This window comes from Silurus meridionalis, chromosome 23 (assembly GCF_014805685.1).
Source record: "Silurus meridionalis isolate SWU-2019-XX chromosome 23, ASM1480568v1, whole genome shotgun sequence".
NCBI classification, from domain to species: Eukaryota; Metazoa; Chordata; class Actinopteri; order Siluriformes; family Siluridae; genus Silurus; species Silurus meridionalis.
Window position 1 is genome coordinate 10,310,175 of NC_060906.1, and position 25,666 is coordinate 10,335,840.

The window sequence follows — 25,666 nt, forward strand, 5'->3', positions numbered from 1 at the left end:
TTCCACCACCACGTCTCTTTGTCATCCTTTCTATTTCCAGATGTCACACCAAGTACCTTTCTAGCTATCTCCCTTATCACTTCTGCAGTAGTTGCTCATACACCTCTGGTAAATTTAGTTGATTTCTACATGATTTGGAAAGGCGCACACTTGTCTATATAAGGTCCCACAGTTAACAGTGCATGTCAGAGCACAAACCAAGCCATGAAGTCCAAGGAATTGTCTGTACACCTTTGAGACAGGATTGTATTAAGGTACAGATCTGGGGAAGGGGACAGAAGTTTCGAACCACCAGCACTTTTTTCCTAGGGCCAGCCATCCGGCCAAACTGAGCAATCGGAGAAGAAGGCCCTTAGTCAGAAAGGTGACCAAGAACCTGATGGTCAATCTGGAGAGCTCCAGCGTTTCTCTTTGAAGAGAGAAGAACCTTTCAGAGGAACAACCATCTCTGCAGCACTCCACCAATTATTCCTGTATGGCAGAGTGGCCAGACGAAAGCTTTTTCTTAGTAAAAGGCACATAACAGCCCACCTGGAGTTTGCCCTGGAATTTGGCCTGAATGCCAAGGGTCATGTCTCGAGGAAACCAGGCACCATTTATCACCTGGCCAATACTGTCCCTACAGTGAAGCATGGTGGTGGCAGTATCATGCTGTGGAGATGTTTTTTAGTGGCAGGAGCTTGGAGACTAGTCAGGATCACGGGGAAGATGAATGCAGCAATGTACAGAGATAAAAACCTGTTCCTGGACCTCAGACTGGGGAGACAGTTCATCTTCCAACAGAACAGCAAAATTAAGCACACAGCCACGGAGGCTACGGGACAACTCTGTGGATTTGCAGTACCATGCACTCTCACACATTATGTACATTACTGATCTGTCATACACTCTGTATATTGGGGATTCATTATTTAATCTCTATAATCAATATTGTCTTGTATATGAGCTAGTTTCAAATTCCAAGTTTCAAGTTGTATTTGTTATAATATTAAAGTTTTAAATCAAGCAACAAACTACGCACACATCTGGCAATTAAAATGGTCCATGTGGAAACATAGCAAAAGGATCGTTTGGTGATAATTATATTTACGTGTGTTTTAATGGTGTTTTAATTAATAATTTATTTAAGATATGCCAAAGATGTGCAAAAAATTGGCAATTGGCAGGTGTGGTCTGTGTTGAGACTGTATTCATTCAATTTAATTCATTTTGATTTGTGTGGTGCTTTTTACAATTGACACTGTCTCAATGCAGCTTTGCACAGATAATATGTTAATAAAGAATAAATACAATTGTTTTTTATAATTGTGGGTGTTTCCCTAATTAGCAAACTGGTGGCAACTATGGCAAGGAAAACTTCCTGGGATGGTATAAGGAAGAAACCTGGAGAGGAACCAAACTCAAGAGGGAACCCATTCTCATCTGGGTGGCACCAAATGGACATTTGGTGCTACCGAGATAAGGGTCCCCAGCCACACAGAGTGCCCTCCAATCTGAGAAAAACCCATCCAGATGCAGGCCAGGAAGAATTGAGCAGATCTTTGTAGAGGAGAGGGACAGGAGCACTGGTCACTGGTACCTCAGGAGCATGTTTAACATATATATATATTATATATGTATTATAAATGTATTATATTTCGTTGATAGATAAATACATGTATAGTGTTGTTATTCATGTCTGCACTTTTGAGTCACCAACAGCTGGAACCAAATTAGAAAAAATTCACTTGTCCAATAAACCTGTTTCCGATCCTGATTCCCTTTGCCGGTGCGCGCGTTCCGTCTCTTGTCTCTGTCTCGCGCCTTCCAGACGCGTACGAGCGCGCACATTCTAAAAGCGTACGCGCGGCCGCTACGTAATGACGTCAGGGGACTCGTGGATTGGCGCACTGCCATCTTTGATTTGCGCGACAGGCCGCGGCGGCGCGAGCGGGGGCCTCTCTATCTCTCTCTACCGTCTCAGTCAAGTCAACGGGGAGGAGAAAAAAAGGTGAAGAAGAAGAGGAAAAAAAATATATCAAGCGAAGCCACCGGGCCTGTCCGGTTTTGTTTTGTTTTGTTTTGTTCTTTTCACACACGTTAAAGAAAGAGAAAAGCCACTGGACCGACCTTGCTTTTTGGAAGGAGCTTGTAAGATCTGGCTAATCAGTGTTAGCGTTAGCATTAGCATCGCTTTTGTAATCCAGCAGTAGCCGCTCGGACACGCGTGCAAACTCGGACGGGGCGAAGAGGCCTTCGGGAAAAGTCTGCGACGGGACCGGGGGAAACAGGTAACGCTCAAAAACACGTTTCGCTTTGTTACACCGGTTGCTTTCTTTTTTTAACCAGAGGATAGAAAAGCGCGTAGACTCGACAGTGTGAGCATGCGGGCTGGGCTAGCTGCGGCTAGCTGGCTAATGTGGAGCTAGCAGCACTGGGAATTTGGGAGCAGGATTGATTGGGCTCCGGGACCGGGTGTAAAAATGTGTACATTTGCACCGACAATAACGTGTATTTCGGTTTCAGGTGGTGTTTTTTGAGGTTAGAAAGTTTAAGGTTTGGATAATGGGGCTCTGAACCGGAGGCCGCTTTCACCCACCCTGTATTAAAGATATGCTAGTTGTGTCTGTCTCTGTGTCTCGTTTGCCGTAAGGGCCGGCAATCTCAGATCTCAGCGTCTCACACGCTCTTCAATCATGGAGAAACCCCCATGAAGCCAAATCCAAGACTGCAAGAAGGTTTTCCTGCTGACCAATTTGATAATCTGCTGTTCAAGTGCATGGCCAGACACAATGCCCACTCAATGTTCAGCAACAGTCGAGTGTGACTTAATTTATTCTGATATGCCATTACCAGTTAAAGGAAATGACCATTTGCAGTGTCACGAAACACCAGGTTTTTTATTAACTACCCAGGGACATTCCAGCATCAGACACCCCAAGCAGGAAGAGATCACATATAATAAATAATCTCTTTCTGCTGTAATAAGGGTCACACCGAGATGAGCAGGCTGTAGGCGTCCTGTAGATCATGTCTCATTACTTCCTTTTCTAAGTGAAGACTTGCTCAGGAAAAAGTCTGGGGAAGACAAGGAAACACTTAATGAGGAAGTAGGTGAATGAACATTCGACCAACAGGCAAACAAGGCTTTGTTTGGATTGTGGCAGCAGGATCGTTAATGGATGTGCCGAAGCCGGTGTTATACTCGGTGCACACTGGCCAGTCCTAGTGAAGGGCTATTGACCGTTTGGCTTGTCCCCTTGGGGCTGCAGCTCAATACTGGCGATCGCTTGAATGCTTTTTGGGAATATGCTGGTGTTGTGATTGGCTCGTGCGCTTGTGAGGCAGATGTAGGAAGGACGTGGGTAACAGATTGGCTTTTATTCTAAGGGATGGGAAAATGGATTAGCTCAAATTCTGGACCCTGCCTCACCCATCATTGTCCTCTTGGGATCCTTATGTATCTTTTGGCTTATACCTTATTATGCCGAAACATTCACACATTAACCCTGCTTTTAATGGCTGAATGTTTGCAGAAACCTGACCATCACATTCATATATGATTCTGTCTCAAATCCCTGCCATAAAGTTGTATAGGATTTAAAATCCAAATGCTTTCTGTGGTTTTGGCCGAGCTCGGACCTCAACCCCATGCTGAACGCTTTTGGGTTTTACTAAAATGATGACAAAATCTCAGACTTCCTCAACAACATCAGAGCTTGTTATCGCTTGTGCTTGTAGCTGGATAAGTGCACAGTATCCGCAGTAGATTAGGGCTTATTATAACTGCAAGAGGGGACTAATGAAGCTGTGGTTTAGGCTCTGGGTTAGTGATTGAAAGGCTGTTGGTTCCAGCCCCACTGTCACCAAGCTTTCACTCTTGGACCCTCAAGCAAGGCACTTAACCCCTCTGTGCTCCAGGAGCACTGTCTTGGCTGACCCCGTGCTTTGACTTCATCTTCCTAACCTCTCAGGGATATGTGAAGAAATCATTTCACTGTGCTGTTACAGTGACGGGCATAAAGCGTCCTCCTTTTTTTATTTTTTTTTTATTTATTTTATATAAATCTGAAATCGGATGGTTGAAAAGTGTATATAAGCTAGGTGGCCACAAACATTTGGCCATATAATGCATCATCTTGTTATATTGGAAGCTTGAAATTACACATGCTGACTTCAAAACCCTTCAGGCCCTGTGCTTCATTCTATAAAACAATGTCCTGTAAGGAGAGGTTATCTGGTGATGCCTTCATTATGTGACTTGGATTTAAATATGGTGTTTATCATAGCTGGTTTTATGAAGGTGAATTTAGCTGCATCCTCTTGTTGCCTTTTTTTCTTTTTTTTTTTTTTCTTTTTCTTTTCTTTTAAGCATCTCAAAACACTTAACACTTATACAATATTCTCATTAATATTTGACCAGTCACTTAGGAATAAAACCTTGTGGAGAAAATGGAACGACAGGATGGTGTTATACTTTCACCTTTCTCTTTTACTTTCTTGTCATAGCAAGATGAAAAAAAAGCAGTTAAGTTACTAAAAAGCCCCCCATCCTGAACACTTAGTTACAAAGAGTTTGCAGCCATTTGGAGGCATGTTGAACTTCACAGGCACTTAATCTATGAAGAGACAGCACTCTTACACTGATGCACTGCACTGGATACAACTTCATTCCGGATCCTGATCTGAAAGTTTTGCTATCAGGACAGTTACTGTCTTCTATCACTCATTCATCAGTAAACCAGATATGTTTAACTTCCCCTTTTTTTGACACTAATCGGTGAGCATGCAGGACGAGTGGCGTCTTATGAATATTAAACACTGGGCGCATGTTGTCTTTAACTTGCTACCATCATGTCTGATGCTTTACATTAACTATTAGAATCTTGCAAAAAGATTTTCGTAGTTGCTGTTTAATTCGATCACCTCAGATCCTGTTAATTTTCCCACCAATCCCTCACTTTAGACTCTTCTGTTTAAAAAAAAAAAAACATGAAGGGTTTGAATAGCATATAATTAACTTTTTTTGACACGTATAAAAGCTTTTTTGCTTTGTGAAAGCAGTGTCCGGATTCATGGTAACAAGTAAAGTTTCACTTTCAGTTCTCTGGAGACCTTGTTTAAGTTTCTCGTTCAGCACGTCCATCGTAGAGCTTAGCTTTTTTTGTGTGTACTGTGTCATGCACTCATTGTAAGCCTCTGAATGCACACCTTGTATTCCGGTGCTTTATTTGCTGGCCATTGACCTTCCAAAACTCTTCAAACGAAGCACGTCGTATTTGTAATCTTGGCAGAAAAGGTCAGCATTTCAGCTGTGGGATATGGTGTTCTGTCTTTGGCTTTCAAATACAAATCTGGCCAGCATCTTAATTTTTCTTTCATTGTGTTAAATAAAAACAGGAAACTTTTGCTTTTGTCGGTTTTCTTGGTTGTGGAAACATCTTTTGTGGGTTCGTGTCCAATTACTAACTTGCTTAGTAAAAACTACTGTCAGTGAAATATTTTACTGATTTATAGTGATCCTATAGTGCAGATCTTTTAAAAGTGCATGTTGGATGAAATAACTGGGGCATAGTTAACTAAAGTGGTAACATACTGAAAGATTTTAGTGCATCTTCCTAGTTTTTCAATCACTTTGGCTTTATGCAAAATCCTCCTTGCACTCCCTCGGGTTTGTCTTGTACTCCTACCAGAGGAATCATGACTTTTAACCCTCTGACTCAGCATTACTCCATGGCAAAAGAATACCAACCACATTCGCTTTTTCTATCGTCTGAACAGGAGCCTGGTTCTGAGGGGTGAGACCGGAGGACCAGACTCAATGAGTTTCCAGCGAAATGTCAGAGAAGTCAGGGCAGAGCACCAAGGCAAAGGATGGCAAGACCAAGTATGCAACCCTTAGCCTCTTCAACACTTACAAGGGCAAGTCTCTGGAGACCCAGAAAACCGCAGGTATGCCAGCACCCACCAGTGATTGCTTTAGAAAATGAAAGTTTGTTAGGTCTGGTTTAATTTGTTTAATAATATAATGTCTGCCAAGGTTGGGAAAATGATTTGCATTATGCCTGCAGAATCAAGTTCATTTGCTTAAAAAGCCACTTGTTGTACTGCTTATGTGAGTAGAAGGTAAAATGCTGGCTAGAAGGTTTTTTCCTTTGGTTCCTTTACCCCCAACACATTTCCCCCCAGGGCATCATCAGCTAAAATAATCTCTTGAGTCACCAAGTGAGAGGGCAATAGAGTACTATAGAGTACAAGTGTTCTATGAGAGTTGTCTGTGTCCATTATAATTGCTTCCCCTGGGCATATCTGTGTTGTCATGATTAACTTCACACCTTTTTTTTTTTTTTTTTTTTATATGTGTAGCCTGTCTTAAAAACATAAGCTTCTCCATGTCTCCAACAAATTATTTTTTTTAGTCGCTGCCAGACATGGACTCCAGAGTTTGGGCAAAGTTGCGGTCAGTCGGCGTATGCCCCCTCCAGCCAACCTGCCCAGTCTGAAGGCTGAAAATAAAGGCAATGACCCCAATGTCAGCATTGTTCCCAAGGATGGCAGTGGTTGGGCCTCAAAACAGGACCAGGCTGGAGAAGAACGGTAATCACGCTTTATAATGCCTTTTTTGAAGTAAAATTAGGTTTGTCTGGTTTTTCAAATTTTAGTATTGCTACATAACCCAACATAAAACACCTGTTTTTCTCAATTTTCAAGGCAACACTCAGCCTGCAAAAGCAAGGAAATTAAATGCTACTAAATATTAAGCCAATGAAAGGGGTGTTTAAATAAATAAATAAAAATCTTTAAAAAATATCTTTACAATGGTAAACATGTATGCTGAAGGAATATTAAGTGTATGCTTGAGTGTAGCATGCTAAAAAAAAAGAGGAATGATATTCAAAGTTTCTGTTTCACTTAGTTTTCTTTAGTGTCGCACCTGCAGATGTTTCCTTGATATGCCGGGCTCACACTGTGTGCCTGTTTATTTTATTTATTATTTTTTTTTAAATAGTCCCTTGCGATTGTTGCTTGTCAGACTGTACAAACATGATCCCCATGTCAAACTGTAGGATCTCATTTGTCATAATGTCAGACTGTACAACAGCCAAAAACTGATGCACAAGAAAAATAAGTTTTACACCATCAATCTGTGTTCAGTCCCGCGTTTTTTCACTAACGGTAGCTAGCAGCAAACAAAATCCAGTGAAACGCCATCAAATTCCTCTAGTCAGTAACATTTAAACAATATATTAAAAGGTATTCTTTTGGATTACCATCTGCAAAGAAGACAAAACGCACCTGTACTCGATTCCTCGACCCCCGTCTATGCGACAGATCCGCCTCCGTCGCGCTTTTATCGCTTTATGCTGTTTTGCGTTGCTGTGCACTCTTGATTTATCAGACTGTGTAATGCGATTCGCTCACATTGGCGCTGTTAAAAATAGAGAAATATTGAAACTACTGCCGTCAAAACAGCGTTGACGTGTCTGTGCACCGTACAACCCTAATCCAGTGATCTTCATGACACTTCTTGTAATTGCTGTTAGAAAATAATCTGCAAGATCTAATGCAGTATTAATTTGGATATTTCTTTAAGATTTGGGTTTTAGATGGAAGTTTTAAGGTTTAAAATTTATTCCAGGCTCCTCACTACTGAAGACGCCTTTATCTCTTTTATTCAAGTCAATCTTTCTCCCTCTGTCACGTTATGTATAACTATTGGTTGTATTTGCAGGCAACAAGAGACTCCTCCACCACAACCAAAGCCTCCAGTCTCTCAGGTCTCTGAAAATCCTCTGGGCAGCCGCTCTTGGGCCAATAACAAGCAGCCCGGACCAGTGGATGGTTAGGCACAGTGCACACACTGCATTTATTAAATGCTGATTAAAATTTACTGCACAAAAACATTATCTCTATCTAGGTCTCAAATCTATTCCCGTATTGATCAGATTCGACCCTTGAATTGGATGAAAATGTGCTGTTCTCTCTCCAAATAGCAGCTCCAAGAGTAAGCAGCCAGTTCCATCAGGAGTTCCCCAGCTTACAAGCAGCAGGTGAGGCAGAGAAATCAGGCGAGCAAGAGGAAGAGCCGTATGGACCGGGTCCCAGCCTCAGACCCCAAAGTAAGTAAAAACAGTCCTGCTGTGATTGTGATGGAAGCTTTAGTGTTCATTTAAACATCAATGTTAATCAAAATGCTAATTCTTCTCCCTTGATATTTTTTGTAAGCTCTTTGTAAATTTTTTTCTATTAAACAGATGTTGGCAGCTGGCGTGAAGGTGGGGGTCGGAACTTGAACGTGGCTCCCGGCCATACTGAGATGGACGGCAAGGCTAATGAGGAAGCAGGACAGGGACGTGGCACTCCTTCCCCAACAGGAGACACGGATGTGGCAGGGAAACCCTCCTCTGTGGACAGCAGGGAAAAGAAAGACTCCAGAGACAAACCTTCTGCTCCCGCCTCACAGCACAAACTCAACGGTGGACAGCAGCCACCCGGAGGAGACCCTTCCCAGTTTCATGCTCAGTTTAGAAGCATGATGCCACCTTATGTAAGTCATGATTTAATATTCTCGTAAAAGGGAAAAACAGAAATGGTTGTTTTGAACAGCAAAACAATTTATTTTACAGTTTAATGCCGACATTGGAGTTAACAAAAGGGGCCATATAGAAATTGTGTTTGAAGTACTTTGCCCAACTTCAACATTTAACTGAAGAATTGTGAAAATCTTTTACCTTTGTGGTTTATAGTTTGTTTATTGCTTTTGGGTGTCTTAAATGAACTGAAATTAACTGGTGCTTTCACACTTAGTCTGGTTCGCGAGGCAGTGACACGCATGCATACTTTGGGTTTGTTTTCTTGCTGTATAACGCACAATTATATGAAGCAAAACAAAACTGGTGCTTGGTCATTAAGTTGGGCGTATAAAATATTCTGACAAAACACAGAAAACATGGCAAATTGTATAGTATGTGACTGTGTCTGTCTGGTGTAAAACGTGCTGTTTCTCTCGTTTTGTTTTGTTACTCAATCCTAATCTCTAGCACAGATTATACTGCTGCAACACTGTTCTTTGCCTCAGTTTGTGGCCTTATGGCTCAGCAATGTTTGGTTCACATTTTTTAGTGTTTTGCAATCATTCTTTTGTTCTTCCTAATGTGCAGATGTTCCATGCCTACCCTCGTATGCCTTATGCACCTGTACAAGGAAACTTCAGATACCCAGGGCAGCAAGATGGAGCGAAGTGAGTAATCCAGCCAGAATGTATATATTTGTTTAATGTCATCACAGCAGAGCATATCCTTGTAAGATTGCATTTGCAATTACTTTAACACTTTCTTTCAGCTCTGTAAACATTCTATTTTTTACCTATTCCTCTCTCTGCTGCTGTTTCTAGGGGTCCAAGGCCTAGTGGAAGACCTGTCCAGCCTCCTCCACAGGCCTGGCTTCAGGATCCAGACCGACCCTCAATTATTAGTGCTTCTGAACTGAAAGAGCTTGACAATCTAGACACCGATGCTGATGAGGGTTGGGCTGGTAAGTTTGTGCTCTTTAAGCTAAATCTAACCTATTTAGTGGTTTGTTCTCTAATCTGTTCTTACTATAAGCCCAAGGAGCTTTGCGTTTAGCTTCTTAATGCCATGCTGACCACCTAATGACTTTTCCTCCTTCCAGGTGCTCAGATGGAAGTTGACTATACAGAGAAACTGAATTTTAGTGACGATGAGGATCATGCAGCCAAGGAGAAAGGAGACAACTGGTGAGTGCTAATCTCCTTAAAGCCACCTGGATATTAATAGTTGCATTCATTTATATCAAGGAATCAGTTTAAGGTGATTATAGCGATGATTTTATTTATTTTCTGACCTCCCTACTTACACCAAACACAATATTTATCTTTGGCATTAATTTTCCTAATCTTATGTACAGGGAAAAAAAGTCTTGTGATAAGTCATCCTGAATGAATGTGAAAGAACTTGCTTATACACTGCCCGTAGCTACTCATTTAGGAGTTTGGATTATACAATGATTGGTGTCACATACATTAGTGCTATCCATAGTACCCCTGATAAAACAGACAAGTTGTTGCAAGCCGAGCCTTTTTATCAACCCAGTTGATAAAAAGCAGTTCTGCAGGAGTTAAACACAGTTTTCTGTAAATTGTTGTGTCAGAAATTGTGACTAAAAAGTTTGCTTTTCATGGTTTTCTAGGGTTCACATAAAATACTTTGGGTATTGATCGTGCCCTTTCAAGTTTTAAATCCAAATACAAGAACAGATAGCAAAGATTTTAAGCACAAAGCAGATACAAGTACTGACTATGGCTTTAACCTCTTTCTTTTGGGGATGTGCTGATGGTTAAGGCTCTGGGTTACTGATCGGAAGGTCGTATATAAGAGTATAAAAGCACCTTTTACCTTTTTCACCTTTATCTCCAATCTTATAAATGAAAATTATCTAGTATGTTTCACAGTGTTTATAACTTAAATTCTGGGGGGGTTGTTTTTGGGGCGTTTTTGTGCATACAGGGAGTGGGTAAATAAGGTGGACCGCATACGATCGCGCAACAAAGATACCCAGGAGGGTTGGAAAGAAGGTGGGGAGGAAAGAAGTGAGTGCAAGAACTCGTGGGGAGACGGCGGGGAGCCTAGAGCTTCCTCACCAGGCAGTGGAACGCAATGCAGCAAAAAAGGACAGTCCCAAGACTACCAGGTATTCATCTTCAATTGTAAATTTTCAGATTGTTAAATCGTGACTCTGGGGCCTGTGTATGGCACACAGTATTTGTTTCAATACATTTTGCACAAAAGATTCTTGCTGTTGAAAATGGGAGCTTTCTGATGGCAGGCCCTTTATTCTTCCAGACTGGAAGGTCTGCAGGAACTGGTGCAGCTCGTGTATTGAAACCTTCCACAGCTTATGGTGGTGGTGAGGATGACTCAGAGGCCTGGCGACAGAAACGTAAGAAGCAGTCTGAAATCTCTGAGGCTGTGGAGCGCGCTCGGAGGCGCCGTGAGGAAGAGGAGAGGCGTATGGAGGAGCAGAGGCTAGCGGCCTGTGCCGAGAAACTCAAACGCCTTAATGAAAAACTGCGGCCTGCTGCTACTCCGGAAGCACCGAAATCTACTGTGCCTCTCCAGAGCAATGAGTCGGAGGCTGAAATATTGCCAGTCTTGCCTGCTGAACCCTCGTCCACTCATCCTGCTCCTGTACAGCAACCCCTCTCATCTGTGCCTATACCTTCCAATGACGGGCCAGAGCCAAGTGTGGAGGAGGAGCCACAGTTTGTTACCAGGCAACCCAGCCCTCCTCCCCAAAGGACTGTTAGCGAATCGCAGGAAGCCGAAGTGGATGTTGCAGTTGCAGTAGTTGAGGAGGTACAGGTGGAAAGACAACCAATTAGAGACTACTTTAACCCAGAAGAGTGCAGAGGTAAGAATGGGATGGAGAATTCATATCTCTATGGGATAGTGCCTATAACTCATATCACCTAGTTTGTTGCAGTACAAATTCTAGCACGTTAAGAACAGAACACAATCCCTATTAAACAGAATAAACATTGAATTGATGTTTGAGTACGATTTCTTTAAAACAATCGTTGCTGTATATTCTTTTGCAGTAGAGGAGCCTCAGGTGACTCGACTTGATCACACGGTCAATGAGGAAATGCCCCATCCACAGCTGGAGAATGAGGGTGAGGCAGGAGCCACAATTCGCCCCTCAGTCCCGTCTGGTTACTCCAAACAGTTCCAGAAATCTCTCCCACCCCGCTTTCTTAGACAGCAGGTATTTGACTCACACAGAGAATCTGTTTTCATAAACCGTTGTTTCGCATTAGTGGAATGCGTGTTTGTAAATCTGTTGGGGGGGGTAATTAATGATCTATGTATAGAAAGAGGTTTGAGTTTCTCTAAAACCACCTAAGCTAATGAATGGATTTAGGTTTGCAAAATTTCAAGAACTTAAGACTAGAATCTTTCTACATGAATTAGTGTGAATAAAGTGGGAGTTTACTAAATTGCAGGGTAGCTGATAACAGGGAACTTAAATCCTGCAGGTTTTAACAACCAGATTTAATGCAATTTCAGTTGAATTTATACCCTGTACATTCAACAATCACATGCGTGCACACACACTTACTACAGGGCTTCTGAGAAAACACCCCCTACATGCACTGTGCATTCCTCCATAACACATCACTTTTTGAATCCTGCACACAAGTTGTATAAAATGTCCATCTTGGCCAGTAAATTGCATTAATATTAAATTCATTTGTTTAAAACATCCTTGTCCTGTGTGTAAGCTATTATGCAACAAAATTATACAAATAATTCTTATAAATTAACAATTAAACACTCAAAAATGTCATTTAAAATCAAATTAAATCCATTAGTTTGCATGCATGTCGGCTTAAGACCAAGCTAAATGTTTATTTGTATGATGGTATATACAAATTTCCCAAAATTTTTAATTAACTCCCATATATTCTTGGTAAGCTCCCAACTTGCAATATTTCCAAAATTCCCCAGATAAAGTTTCCAGTAATCTTTCATCTTACAACCCTAAATGGAATGCATATAAAAGAAAACATTCTGGCTCATGATGCATGTAATGCCTCCAGGAGCAGTTGAAGCAACAGCAGTGGCAGCAGCAACAGCAGCAGACCGGTGGAGGCACGGTGTCCCCCTCAGGGGGGTCAGTGCCCCCTCAGCACCGCTCTCTCTATCAGCCAATAGGTCCACATCACCAACACTTGGCCTCCATTGGGTTTGACCCACGCTGGCTGATGATGCAGTCATATATGGACCCACGTATGATGTCTGGACGCCCACCTATGGATATGCCTCCCATGCATCCAGGTAGATTATTCCACCTTTAATCTTTTTCTTTCGGCTTCTCCACAACAGATCATCAGTCTCATTATGCCACCTTTTAATGTACTACAAAAACCAAGTACCCCCATTGTTCCAGTAAGACGTTTTCTTGTTGCCTTAAACATATATAACAGTACATTTAATTTTTTGTGAGCACGAACCAATTTGGGATTTTTTCAGGAGTTAGTACTAGGATTAAGCTCTCTAGCACAAATCTGTACATTGCATTTTTTGCTCTTATTAAATAATGTTGCATTGAAAGAAATCATTCTTTAGGCGTGATTGAACTTTTTCCCAACAGGAAGAATGCCTCCGAAACAGATGGTCTGCCGAGAGCCCACTGATAATAGCAGTTCTGGTTCAGATTCCTTTGATCACAGACCGATTAGAGAGCATGGGATAACCAGTGAGCCTCGAATGGTGTGGGGTTCTGACCCTTACCCTCAAACTGAGCCCTTAACATCTGCAACACCTCCTAAAGTACAGGAGAACTGCAAGGAGCCAAGGTGTGTTAAACATATAATAGCTTTATTTGGTCAACTTGTAGTACTTTGTTTTGATGTTTGATTAGTCCATCAGTATGACAGAAAACTTTGGGATTATTTTAAAATATGAACTTTCCATCTCATATGCACTTTCTTAAATTGGTTTTTTTTTTTTTTTTTTTATGTGGAAAGACTGGAGGCAGGTCTGGACCTGGAAAGGGGACTGTCATCGGTGTATCCTCAGGAGCACAGCACGCTGGAAACGAGGGGAAAGAAAGACTTTTTCAGAGACTCACCTGAGCCGCTGTCCACTTTTAGTCATGTATCAGAAGAGGTGCCAGGTCTGCTACATACAGACAGAGCCCCTGCCGTCTCTTCCTTTGAATCTGAGGTAGCCACGCTTTCTGGAGGAGAGGACGTTGAGGCCATTGGGCAGGCTGTTCTGAAGAGGACTGTTTCTCAAGGGTCAAGTCACTCTCTTAAATTGGAGGAGCCCAGGTTTGAAGCTGTTACTATAGTCCAGAAGACTGTGGATCTCCCCGAAGCTGCAGAAAGATTAGAGGATATTTCCAGGAAGGAGCCCATTGGCCAGGGGTCTGTGATTAACAACCGTGCGACTCCACCTACTTCTACTGATGGTATGCACAAAGCAGACAAGCTGCCTCTACAGGCACCTGGTAAACAGAAGGGCGAGTTACGCTGGGGGTCTCGCGGAGGGAGAAGAGAAGGAGCTGGTGGAGAGAGGCCAGTTAGGAGGTCAGGGCCCATAAAGAAGCCCATCCTGCGGGACATGAAAGAGGAACGGGAGCAGAGGCGAGAGAAAGAGGAGCGTCATGAGCGAGGGGATCGGTCTAAAAAAGAAAGCACTGTTCTTAAAAAACCCTTGACTGCTGGAACTACGATGTTGGATAGCCAGAAGTTTTCCAATGAAGGGACAAAAGAGATTATGGCTGGACCAGAAGAAGGAATAGCACCTACTGTTCATAAAACGAGAGAGCCCCAGACACCCTTAGGCACAACAGCCAACACTACCCAGGAGGAAAAGCAAAGCAAACCACCACTCGGTGATAAACGCCTTGAACCCAAACTATCTTCTCGAAAAGAATCCAATCTGTCACGAGCTAATCGGAGAGAAGAGAGGGAGAGGGAAAGAGAGAGGGACAGGGATGGGGAGAGGGAAAGGGAGAGGGAAAGGGACAGGGAGCATGACTGGCCTGCTGATGCTAACTTCAAAGGGCGGGGTCGGGGCGAGTACTACTCACGTGGGCGTAGTTATCGAGGCAGCTACAGTGGAAGAGGACGAGGTGGCCGTGGGCGAAGTCGCCCTGAGCGTGTTGAGTACGCGTACCGAGAGCCGCGCTCCCGTCCTGACCTCCTGAGCGCCACTGCAGGTTTCCGGTGCCGTGAGGAAAGTGAGACTCGCAGTGAAAGTTCAGATTTTGAAGTGATGCCCAAACGCAGGCGAAGGAGAGGATCAGACACTGACTCTGAGAGTGAGGGCAGAGAATCTGCCAGTGATACCGGGCCTTCTGACCGTGAGCCCACTGCTAAGCCTAATAGACCTCTGCGTCGTGAACTGCCTGATTCTCGCCCCCTTACAAAAGCTGCTTCTGGTTTTAGACCTGGGCATTTACCAGATAGACCTGGGCCTCGGGAAGAGGATGGTCGGCCTAAACCTGGATTTCTTCCTAAGGGGGAACCAATGAGACGTGGTAGAGGAGGACTGTACAACCGGCGAGGTGGTGGCAGAGAGAGGGTTGCCAACCGGACTGCTCCTATGCGTCGGGCTGGGGTGAGGGAGAACCTGCCTTGGCCTTCCAAACCTATGGAGACATTTAGGCCAGAGGAAGCAGAGGCATCTCGCATGGATGGCACAGCCTCTGAGCAGCGATTGCCCAAACACGAGGGCAAGAAATTAAGAGAAGCTGGACAAAGCACTCGAGAGAGACCTCGGCGGCCGAGACCAGCGAGACCCCCCAGACAGGATAAACCACCACGGTTTAGGAGACTTAAAGAACGTGAAGCAGCAATCATAGCAGGTGAAGCAGCAACTGTTGCAGCAACACAGTTGCCTGCTCTGGTCTCTGATTCTGTTTCTGCAGCAGTGTCCAAAGCTCCAGGTATGTCCATCACCCTTTCCGAAGGTCCTTCTATAGTGCCCACAGCATCCATTACCACGGTCCCCACTCCTGCTGAGGTTCCTGTAACAGCGGCTGTACTTCAAGAAACAGGAACCACCATAGTGGTTGCTGCTGGCAGCAAATCACCAGACTTGTCTAATCAAAACTCTTCAGACCAGGCCAACGAGGAGTGGGAGACTGCTTCTGAAAGTAGTGATTTTAATGAGAGGAGAGAACGAGAAGAGAGAAAGGGTGCGCTTGATGCTGTGGTTGCTGTTACATCATCCTCATCATCTGCACCTCCCCAAACCATGGGAGTCCAGAGCAAATCTCCTGCAGAGGCAGGGCAAACTCCGAAACGTGAGGCAATTCCTGCAGCCAAAAGGAGCTTCTCCAGTCAAAGGCCAGGAGACCGACAAAATCGGAGGGGTAACCCTGGTGCAAAGGCGGCTGGTAGAGGGTACACAGGGGGCAAGGGTGAGCGTAGAGGAGGTTCAGGAGCCAAATCCGGACGCAGGGGGTGAGTTCCTTTTAGTCAACCTATTTATATAGTCCTAAGTGTAACAACACAAACTTCTGCATGTCTTCAGGATTTCACCATAAGCATACTGACAACCCAATCTTTTGAATTTTCTTCTCTGCAGTGTTTCTGCTCAAAGTGCAGATGCTTCCCAGACTGGAGCAAATCATAAGTCTAGTAAAGATCCAGCACCTGCCCGCCGTAAAGAGGAGTCCAAGCAACCGGTCAAAAAACCTAAGGAGAAGGAGAACGCATTATCCCAGTTTGACCTTAACAATTATGCCAGTGAGTCACCAAAATCATGTTTAATCAAATTCTACCCCTATTAACATCAAACCTCCACTTTTAAGATGTTCATTTCACCTTGTGTGTTTGTGTCTTGAGGTGTGGTAATCATTGACGATCATCCAGAGGTGACTACCTTGGAGGACCCGCAGTCCAACACTAATGATGATGGCTTCACCGAGGTGGTCTCTCGAAAGCAGCAGAAACGCCTGCAGGATGAAGAAAGGAGAAAGAAAGAGGAGCAGACTGTTCAGGTTTGCATTGATTGGCTGAATGGTTACACTTTATTGTTAATTTTGTGAAACGTTGCAGCAGAGTTAAAGAATGTCACTGCTGGATTTGTTGTACTTTTGTCCAAAAATGTAGTAGAAAAGGTTTAATGGGAGCAATAAGTCAAATTTTGATATTAAAATATAACTTTTTTTCTTCTTCTATAGAACTGGGGTAAAAAAAGCTCTGGAGAAAAGGGCAGGGGTGGAGGTGGTTCCAAACTGCCACCACGGTTTGCCAGAAAACAGCAACAAGCATCAGCTCCATCACAGCAGCAGCCTGCATCTACAGCCCATCAGATTCAGACCTCCTCTCAGCCACCTCCACAGTCTCAGCCACAACAATCAATCGCCGTCTCCCAGCACAGCCTTTCTGCCCAGACCCAGACTACCGCATCTTCTCAACCTTTAGAGGGTGCTGTGGCCCCTCTGCCACCTGCATCTGTGGACTTTTCCACTAAAACCCAGCCACACAGCACCCTGGGCACTGAACTGTGGGAGAATAAAGTGGCTGGCTCCACTGTTCTTACTGATGTCAAGAAACGTAACACATTTTCTTTAATTTTATATATTTATATATACTTATATTAATTGTTTGTGTGTATATATTAGGTGTGTAACTGTACACAAAATTAACGATTTGGTACAGTTACGGGGAAGAAATTGCGTCTTTTTTGTTGTTAGTAATTATTTGTGAACATCAACAGTTTACATTTTTAATACAATTGTGATTTTTAAATGCCTACTTGGTTTAATCATATATTAAATATTTTTCTATTTTTAACATAAATTGGGTAAAGTAGTGTAAATCAAATTAATGCAATACACCTTTTTGCTTATTATATTGATTAAATTGGCACAAATTAAATCGAAAAAATGTAATAAAATGAATGGAAAAGCCCTGTACCGAAAGAAATTGGCATGAATAGGTGTACATGTACTCACTTTTGTTATTTAGTTATTCTCCCAGAAGTTATTTAGACATTAAGTGTGTGTGTGTGTGTGTGTGTGTGTGTGTGTGTGTGTGTGTGTGTGTGTGTGAATTTCAGTCGGGCCCATCAGCCCCCCTCAGCCACCCTCAGTCAGTGCCTGGAATAAACCTCTTACCTCTTTTGCTGGCACTGTGACAGCTGAAGTGAGTCTGGTGTTATTTTGTATTACATAATTTACAGTAATTCAAGATTTTTATTTAATCATTTTGTTGACTTGGATTAAGTGTTTCTGATGTATATATTCAGGGTGTGAAGGCAGCAACAGACAGCAGTGTTGAACTTGGCATGGAACGTATCCAGTTCGGTGCTCCTTCATCAGCAGGTAGTACAGACAGTGATGGAGCACCAGCAATGCTGGAAAAAACATCAGACAATAAACTGCCTGAACCCAAAGAACAGAGACAGAAACAACCTCGTGCTGGACCTATCAAACCCCAAAAGGTAATTATTTTTTTTTTTATCTAATGTTGGTAATTTTATTTATTCTTGTTTCTTGCTATGCATTAAAATCTGCAATCCATTTCTACCAGCTGCCTGACATTGCTGCTCCCGAGCAGAAGGAGTACAAACCTGGTCCAATCGGTAAGGAGCGCTCACTAAAGAACCGGAAGGCCAAAGACGGGCGGCAATCAGAAGGAGATGTGTTAGAAAAGAGTGGTCCTGGTTGCAACAGGGAAAGAGACACCAGCTCTCCTGCTCAGGACAAGGTTCCAGAATTAGGAGGAGATATTGAAGGCATGATCACGGTACCCTCAGCTGAATATTCAAGCAGTACCAAGGTATGAAGCCAACCGACACATCAGGACTACACTCATCTACGTTATTTAGTTTATTTATAATAGAGATCAATGTTATTCAGCTGGATGTGTGACATTTTGAAGTAAATTGATGTGAATTGTTGTTGTTTTGTAGGAATCTGTGACTGACTACACTACTCCGTCCTCTTCGCTGGCTGACGCTGTGGCTACTGGTGGAAGCAAGATGGAGGAGAGCATAGTTGCTAATGTAAGCCACAGTTGCAGTTAATATCGTCTTCTCTCTGCTTGTCCTGCTTGTTCTTATTAATCAGCCCCTCACTCATTTATATTTTGATGCCTTCTTCCTCTTTTTGAATATTCAGGTGGCACTGCCTCCCTCACTCCCCCTGCCTCGTAGAGAAACCCTGCAGCAGACCTCTAGCCTGAGCACGGTTTCTCCTGCTACAGTGGACCTCACGCTAAAGGTGATGGTCTATGGAAATAAACTATTTGCAGATTTTAAACTTTGTCTGTTTGTTAGAAAGCCTGAAACCTTTTATCTTTTACGATCCTATTAATTTCTGTAGTGTGTGTATACGTTGTACAATTTCTACATCAGAAGTGTCTATAAGCCTGTTCTTGTGTTTGCACCTCAACAGATGGAGTCAGCTCGTAAGGCATGGGAGAACTCTCCAAGTCTGGGAGAGAAGAGCTCTCCTGTCACCTCTTCTGCTTCTCCTATCACCAGCGGAGGAGGTGCAGGCAGTGCTTCTTTCAGCTCCTTTTCCAGTGCCTCCATGCCCCAGATCCCTGTTGCTTCAGTGACACCCAGCACCTCATTGTCAGGTATATGATGATAAATACTCCTTGCCCCCAAAAACCCATGAATTAAATCCTATATTGTTAAAATCCTGAAATCTACCCATTGTCTTTGATTCATTCATCATGAATCTAGATACATTTGATCTTAACACACAGTCTTCTACAGGTTCATCCACTTACACCACGTCATCTTTGAGCACCAAGACCACATCTTCGTCAGACCCTCCTAACATATGTAAGGTGAAACCACAGCAGCTGCAGATTTCAGGAATGTCCAACAGCAACTTCTCCCAGCTCGGTTGTGTACAGTCTTTGTTACCGCAGCAGCAGACTCCACAGGTCTTTGTGTCTCAGTCTGCAGCAGGTAAACTGTTCATGTGGTTTAACAGCAAAACCATTCTTGTTCTGTTACCTTTTAAAGTTCATATGTTATTGTACCGTATTTTTATGCTGATGCTGTGTGCACGTATAGGTTCTGCTGCACAGATCTCAGCCTACTATATGGACACCAGCCATCTATTTAGCACACCGCATGCTCGCATGCCTCCTCCACCCATAGCCCAGCAGCAAGGCTTTCAGCCTGGACTCTCACAGGTACATTTTGCACACCTTTTTGGTTATATGTACATCTGCTGTAATTGATTCATGCCTAAAAAGAGAGAAATTTCTGGGTGCAGTGGGTTTTCATTATGATTTTATTTTCCCCATGTTTAAAGCTTTATATCTGGGGACCCCAAACTTTTTCCAAACTAAAGACCCCTGCTTTATTTGTTGCATTGTACTTGGTTTGAGAATCAACACACTGTTGCATTCCTAGTTGACAATAATTAGTGTATTATTCTTGTGGATTAATATTCTATTAGTCAAGTTGTATGTATGTAAATCAAAGTTCAAGTGTTTTTATGTGTCTGCATTTGCAGTGTTGTTGCTTTCTGACTTTCTGCTCTGTGTTCCTGTAGCCTACAGCAGTGCAGCAGATTCCTATCCCAATCTACGCCTCTCTTCAGGGTCAGCCACAGCATCAGGCTCCGCTCGGCCTCAGCACCGGCCCTCCAGTATCTCAGCCGCAAGACCTCTTTAGCTCCTCAATGCAGCCTTACAGGTAACCCATATATTTTTTGCATATTTGAGTTGGTGTATAGGAATGAATTACAGATCTGTTTTTATGTTTTCATGTTTTTATTTTTCTATATCACCAGGTCTCAGCAGGCTTTCATGCAGAACAGCTTGTCCCAGCCATCTCCCATGATGTTATCAGGAACAGCGCTGCACAGCTACCCTGGAGTGCAGCCCCCTGAGCTGGCTAAGCCCCAGTCCAGCTTGGCATTCCAACAAACCTCCAACACACAGCATATTCCAATTGTGTTTGAACCACAGCTCAACCAGCCCTCTGGAATGGGTGGCTCTCAGCTGATGGATACACACATGCTACAGGTGATCAACTCACAAACAGATGTTTAACATTTCCAGTCAGGATTTTTTATCAAATTCGGCTACTCGTTTGTGGAATGTTGCTTTAACTCCTTTTATGATTATGTTGCAGCGCCAGGGTATGAGTCAGCATTCAAATCTTTACTCTGGACAAGTACAGCAGCATACACAGAGCAGTTACTACAGCTCAACACAGAGCCCCAGCTCTGCACTACAACAGGTATCCACATAGCACTTTATATTCATACGTGCATGAAACAGACAAGTTTGTTCTCTAGGGTGCAGTAATATGCATACTGCGATTCCTTTCTCCTTGTATTAGGTGACTGTTCCTATGCCTGGCTCTCAGCTATCATTGCCAAATTTTGGCTCTGGCGGAGGTCAGCCTCTGTTGGCCCTGCCCCCTAACCCACCTCAGGCTCAGCCACCCAACATGAACCGCCAGCCCCCAAGCAGCCAGGCATACCGTGGCCTTATTGGCCAGAACACGCACAACATGATGCAGCCTTCCAACAAGGTGTGTGTGCTTCCAATCTTATAAAAATAAAATAAAAAGAATCGTGTGTTTCAGCCAGTCTAATACTCTGTTTGTGACAGATGTGTGATATGGACTTAAAACTGTTTGGCACTGGGATGGATGTGAAACCTGGAACTCCCCCAGTCAGTGCAAGAAGCACAACCCCTACCTCAAGTCCTTACAGGTATACACTCTTGGATACCAGGTGATGTCAAATTACATTTTTCTTCTTTAATTTTATTTTATTTTTTTAATGAACACCATGTAGTTTGAGGCAAAAAACATTGTGTATGTAATTATTTCTATTCTAATTTATTTGAGTGGATAAAAACATAACTGGTCAAACACACAGCAAGTCACCAATCAGGGTCAAGCAAGTGCTCTTTTTTTTTTTTTTTTTGTAAAACTTGTTGATTGGCCCTTGGTGGTTTTGGCTTTTTGATCATTTTAATAGAAATCAGTTTTTGACTCGTTATCGTTCTTTTAATAGACTAGTGTGCTAAGAGGAACAGAGTCGTTTCACATAGAATGAGCCGATTAAGAATCTTGACAAATTATAATGGAACATTATATCCATAATAAATCATAGTACTTTTGAAGGCAAATACTTTTATACTTTTACTCAAGTGAAAGTTTAAAGGAAGCACTTTTACTGCAGTCATATTTTACCCACTCAACTAATTTTTTTTTTATTACACGGTGTAGTTCGTCCACCATTGACTAAATGATGTTGCTTAATATTGGAATATTGACATAGATTAATTCATTCATTCATTTAATTTTCTGTGTTATTGTTTATACAATGTTTCTCTAATTATTCCCACTATGTAGGTTCTAATTTATTCGTTTAAGGCACAAAATATCCTTGGTTTTGTGTTTTAAAGTGTCTACTGTATTTATTTATTTATTAAGGAAAAAGAAAAAAAAAATATATATATATATTAATAATGTTATTTTCCACAATGCACTTTAAAACACTGAAAATTCAGTCTGCTGAAAGCCATTTTTTCATTAAAACAATAAAAAAAATATTTTGACCCAGAAAATGTGTAGCTTTGTATCTTCTGGATAATCTGACTGATTAAGCAACTTTACTTGTTTTATTTACTCGTTACTTTATTATTATTATTTGTTAGTTTTTTTTAAGGTTTGTTGGGTTACAGAAAGCTTGTTAGACATGCTGTTAGAATCTACTATAAAGCTTTCCCATCCTTTGGTTACATGGCATCCATTAAGCTGCATTTCATATAGAGCCTGAAAGATTCTTGTTTTATGTACAAATCATTTATGAAAATACACAACTTTTTTTTTTTTTTTTTTTTTTTTAATGAAGCAATTAGTTTCACTGGGAGTCCTGTATTGAGTGACAGCTCTGCCCTTTTTATTTCCATATATAGCTTATACATTTGGTTCTATATGCCAAATCAGAAATGTACATCATATACATATGTATGGGTTCACATTATAAAGTATCAGTTTAATCATGTAAAGGATTTCCCTAGGACTCTATTGATTGCTTCATCTGACATTAATTTTGACTGCTTGATCTGAATTCCATATTTTGTTTCCTTAGGGCGAGCTCCACAAGCCCCAGCAATCAGTCTAGTAAGATAAACAGCATGTTGTATCCCAAACAGTTTCAATCTGGGTCACAAGGCATCCAAATCCCACAGCACTTCCCTGGACAGTTCAACCCGCAGGTACGTCACCGAGAGAATTAATTTACCTTATTGATTCATTGGATTTTTATCTGGCCATTACCCAACATTCATTTCCTGTCTCTCTCCCAAATAGCTGTTGTCTCGGCCCAACATGGTGTCTCCCCTGGTTCGCCCCCCTCACGCTAACTCTTTTCCTGGAGGGGTGCAACGAAACCCCATGGGTCCCCCAATGTCCCCAAACCTTAGTGGGGGCCTAATGCCACACCCAAGACCTCAGCATCCTCCACGAGGTCCCCCTGGGCCGCCTCTAGCACCTCGTGGCACGCATGCAGCTCTCAAGGCTGAGCAGGACCTTAAGGTGAGATTCATGGAAAATAATTTAGAAGGATCCATGCGTTCGTCCGTGGGATAGGAATATTAAGTATTATTTTATCAAACGTTTTTGTCCCCTTCTAGGCTAAACAAAGAGCAGAGGTACTACAGTCGACTCATAAGTTCTTCTCTGAGCAGCAGCAGCAGATGAAGAATTCAGCTGCTAAATCTGCTCGTATGGATGGAGCAGGCAAGCCCATTGACAGTGTCGCACCCAACCACCAGGGGGCTCCACAAGAACGCACTGAGCCCGATAAACCCACAGCTCTCCCTACGACCAAGCCTATCCGCACCGGTCCCATCAAGCCCCAGGCCATCAAATCAGAGGACAGCAAGTAAACCAACATCACTTCTGACAGGACTGACACAATGATGGATGCAGTGATTTGACAGGAGAATAATGGTTAGAGGGGAAGATTTCGTTCGATTTGTGGAGATGGGAAACAGGGTTTGCTGGGTGAATTGTAGCGTGTAAGTATGCTATAATCTGTTGATCACTCACCTTTGCCCTGTCTTTCTTCTGTTCCACCACTCACTGATACTCCCATTGATCTCCTGTTCTCTCCATAGTGGAGATTTTTTTTGTTTTGTATTTTTATTATTTTTTTTTTCCTTTTTTTTCTCCAATGGACATAAAAAAAAGCAGAACATAAATGACCGTACATCACTAATGTACAATGAAGAGAAAAGGCGAGGGGGGGGGGGAAAGGAAAATTTGCTGCTAAATGCACCGTTTTTATAATCAATTCCCACTTTTTTCTCAACTAGAATCACATTAGGAGGGCGATTTATTCCTTTGTTTATTGAACGGTCTTCTTATCCCCTTTTTTCTTTTTGTAGGTAAAGAACGAAATCTTTGTTTCAAATGTTTGTTTTTGATCTTCTTTTTTTTTTCCCCAAGCTTTGCGGTTTAAGCAGTTGAGAAAGACGTGAAAATAAGCATCTTTAGCCTGTCTATGGCCAATGTTTACTTTCTTTCTCTCTTCCCTGTCACTATAGTGAAGCAAGTTCTCCTGACCAAGATGTGCATCAAAAACAATACAGTACAGCGTATATAAAATGCTGAAAAAAAAATCTTTATGCTTTTTTTAAAGTTCTCCCTTGAGTGCAGTGCATGGTTAGAGTAACAGATCCGATACTTCACGCTGGTGAATTCAATTGATTCAGCGATGGCTGTCCCTCTACTGCGAGCCTTCCTTCATACCTTCTTCCTTGAATTTTTTTTTTCCTGGGAGCTTTGTACGAAATGCGAGCGTGTAAAAAAAACAACAAAAAAAACAAAAAAAAAAAACCATTTGGGATCTTTAGCCAAAGGTTAGGTGTTATAAGAAGCCCCGAGTTATACAAAATGTTTTTTTTAATTATTATTATCAAATAAATGGTTACTAGTTTACTTCAGAGTTGGTCCCGTACTCTTCAGCCCTTCACTGAACAGGAGTAGAGGTGTTTCAGATGTTTCACACTTTTTGTCACAGTTCAGTCATGCCATGCTGCTGGAGATAGTAGAGGTGCGGAGAGGTATCACGGAAAACCGAGCTTGGGTTTCTCACCAGTGTTTTAATACTATATATAGCGGCTACGTTAAATAAAAAGAACATTTCAAAATGAGACTCAAACTCGAGTGTGAAAGAACAGAAAGATGTGGTAGTGGTGGGGACAGAACTGTAGTTGAGATGCATAAAGAACATCTTTTCTAATATCCACAGGCCTCAATCTTCTGGGCCTTGATCCTCTCCAGTCCATTTCTTTCAGGTTGCTAATGCAAATAGGAGGCTGCAGATATACAGGCGTTTAAGTGTGGCTCCCAAATGACACATGGGAGAGGAAGGAGTGGAGAGGGCAATGATTTTTTTTTTTTTTTTTTTTTTTTGTCGTTTTGTTTTACTTGTACAGGGGTTAAATCGCTGTTTAAAATATGTAAGGTCTTATTTACATTGGTTTGGTTACAGAAACTAATAAAATAATATGCTGTCAAAAATGAAATGTCTGGTCTGATTCTTCACACTTTTTTGAAGAGCAGGGGTGCCAAAATTTTCTGTGGAGGGCCACATAATTTTTCTTTAACTGTGGGCCGTGTCGATCTGTAACAGAAAATGACCGAGTGGGCTGAGTGACTAACAGTATTATTGTGTAGATTTTAAATTATTTGATTGTATTTGACTCCTGATGCAAAATTAATTTTTTTTTTTTTTTGGTTCTACACTGTACAGACAAATGAGCATTATGTTTTGAGACTTGATGCTCTTTTAATAAGGTAACATCACTTAAATATTTATTGTTACTGAAATCTAAAGATTTACTAATGCATATGGTTGGTGGGCAAATCTAACAAAAAAAAATTAGGCTGTTAATAATTAGAAGTTAATAGTGGATTTTAACATTAGCTTGGTTTAATTGTACTTGTCACTATCCGATTATTTAAAAAAAACTTGAATTACAATTAAGTACTAAAAAATGCTAAAGGAAAATGTAATTAAATACATCTAATCATATAAATAATACAGCACAGTCTTGCGTGTAAACACGTGGCATTAGTGATTCGTCACTAGAGGCCGCTCTTGTAATGACGGAAAACTGAAAGCCGGAAAAACTATTGGTATGGAT

General features: G+C 42.1%; 1 protein-coding gene across 4 annotated transcripts; it reads left to right on the forward strand.

Annotated features, from left to right (window-relative positions):
* The first annotated feature begins 1,886 nt into the window (after nt 1–1,886).
* Nucleotides 1,887–24,460, forward strand: prrc2c (proline-rich coiled-coil 2C). 4 transcript variants are annotated; one of them, XM_046835732.1, is made up of 34 exons: nt 1,887–2,270; nt 5,761–5,931; nt 6,399–6,576; nt 7,712–7,821; nt 7,974–8,099; nt 8,235–8,527; nt 9,141–9,220; nt 9,374–9,513; nt 9,652–9,736; nt 10,506–10,689; nt 10,842–11,409; nt 11,597–11,763; nt 12,599–12,836; nt 13,153–13,357; nt 13,529–15,976; nt 16,101–16,261; nt 16,361–16,515; nt 16,699–17,074; nt 17,580–17,665; nt 17,769–17,963; nt 18,053–18,301; nt 18,435–18,527; nt 18,643–18,744; nt 18,919–19,105; nt 19,248–19,445; nt 19,554–19,675; nt 20,041–20,183; nt 20,281–20,515; nt 20,625–20,732; nt 20,835–21,029; nt 21,110–21,234; nt 22,603–22,729; nt 22,824–23,048; nt 23,147–24,460. In XM_046835732.1, the coding sequence occupies exons 2-34, from the start codon at nt 5,817–5,819 to the stop codon at nt 23,399–23,401; spliced, it is 8,274 nt and encodes a 2,757-aa protein (XP_046691688.1). In that variant the 5' UTR covers nt 1,887–2,270; nt 5,761–5,816; the 3' UTR covers nt 23,402–24,460. The 4 variants fall into 4 exon arrangements, with proteins under 4 accessions (XP_046691688.1, XP_046691690.1, XP_046691689.1 ...); XM_046835734.1 differs by having other exon boundaries at nt 21,110–21,213; XM_046835733.1 differs by having other exon boundaries at nt 7,977–8,099.
* The last annotated feature ends 1,206 nt before the right edge of the window (nt 24,461–25,666 follow it).

Coding starts and splice junctions, on each gene's coding strand:
- prrc2c (XM_046835732.1), top strand. CDS start 5,817: ATGTCAGAGAAGTCAGGGCAGAGCACCAAGGCAAAGGATGGCAAGACC. Junction 15,977..16,100: donor GCCAAATCCGGACGCAGGGG/GTGAGTTCCTTT, acceptor TCTTCTCTGCAG/TGTTTCTGCTCAAAGTGCAG. Junction 19,446..19,553: donor TGTGTCTCAGTCTGCAGCAG/GTAAACTGTTCA, acceptor GTGCACGTATAG/GTTCTGCTGCACAGATCTCA.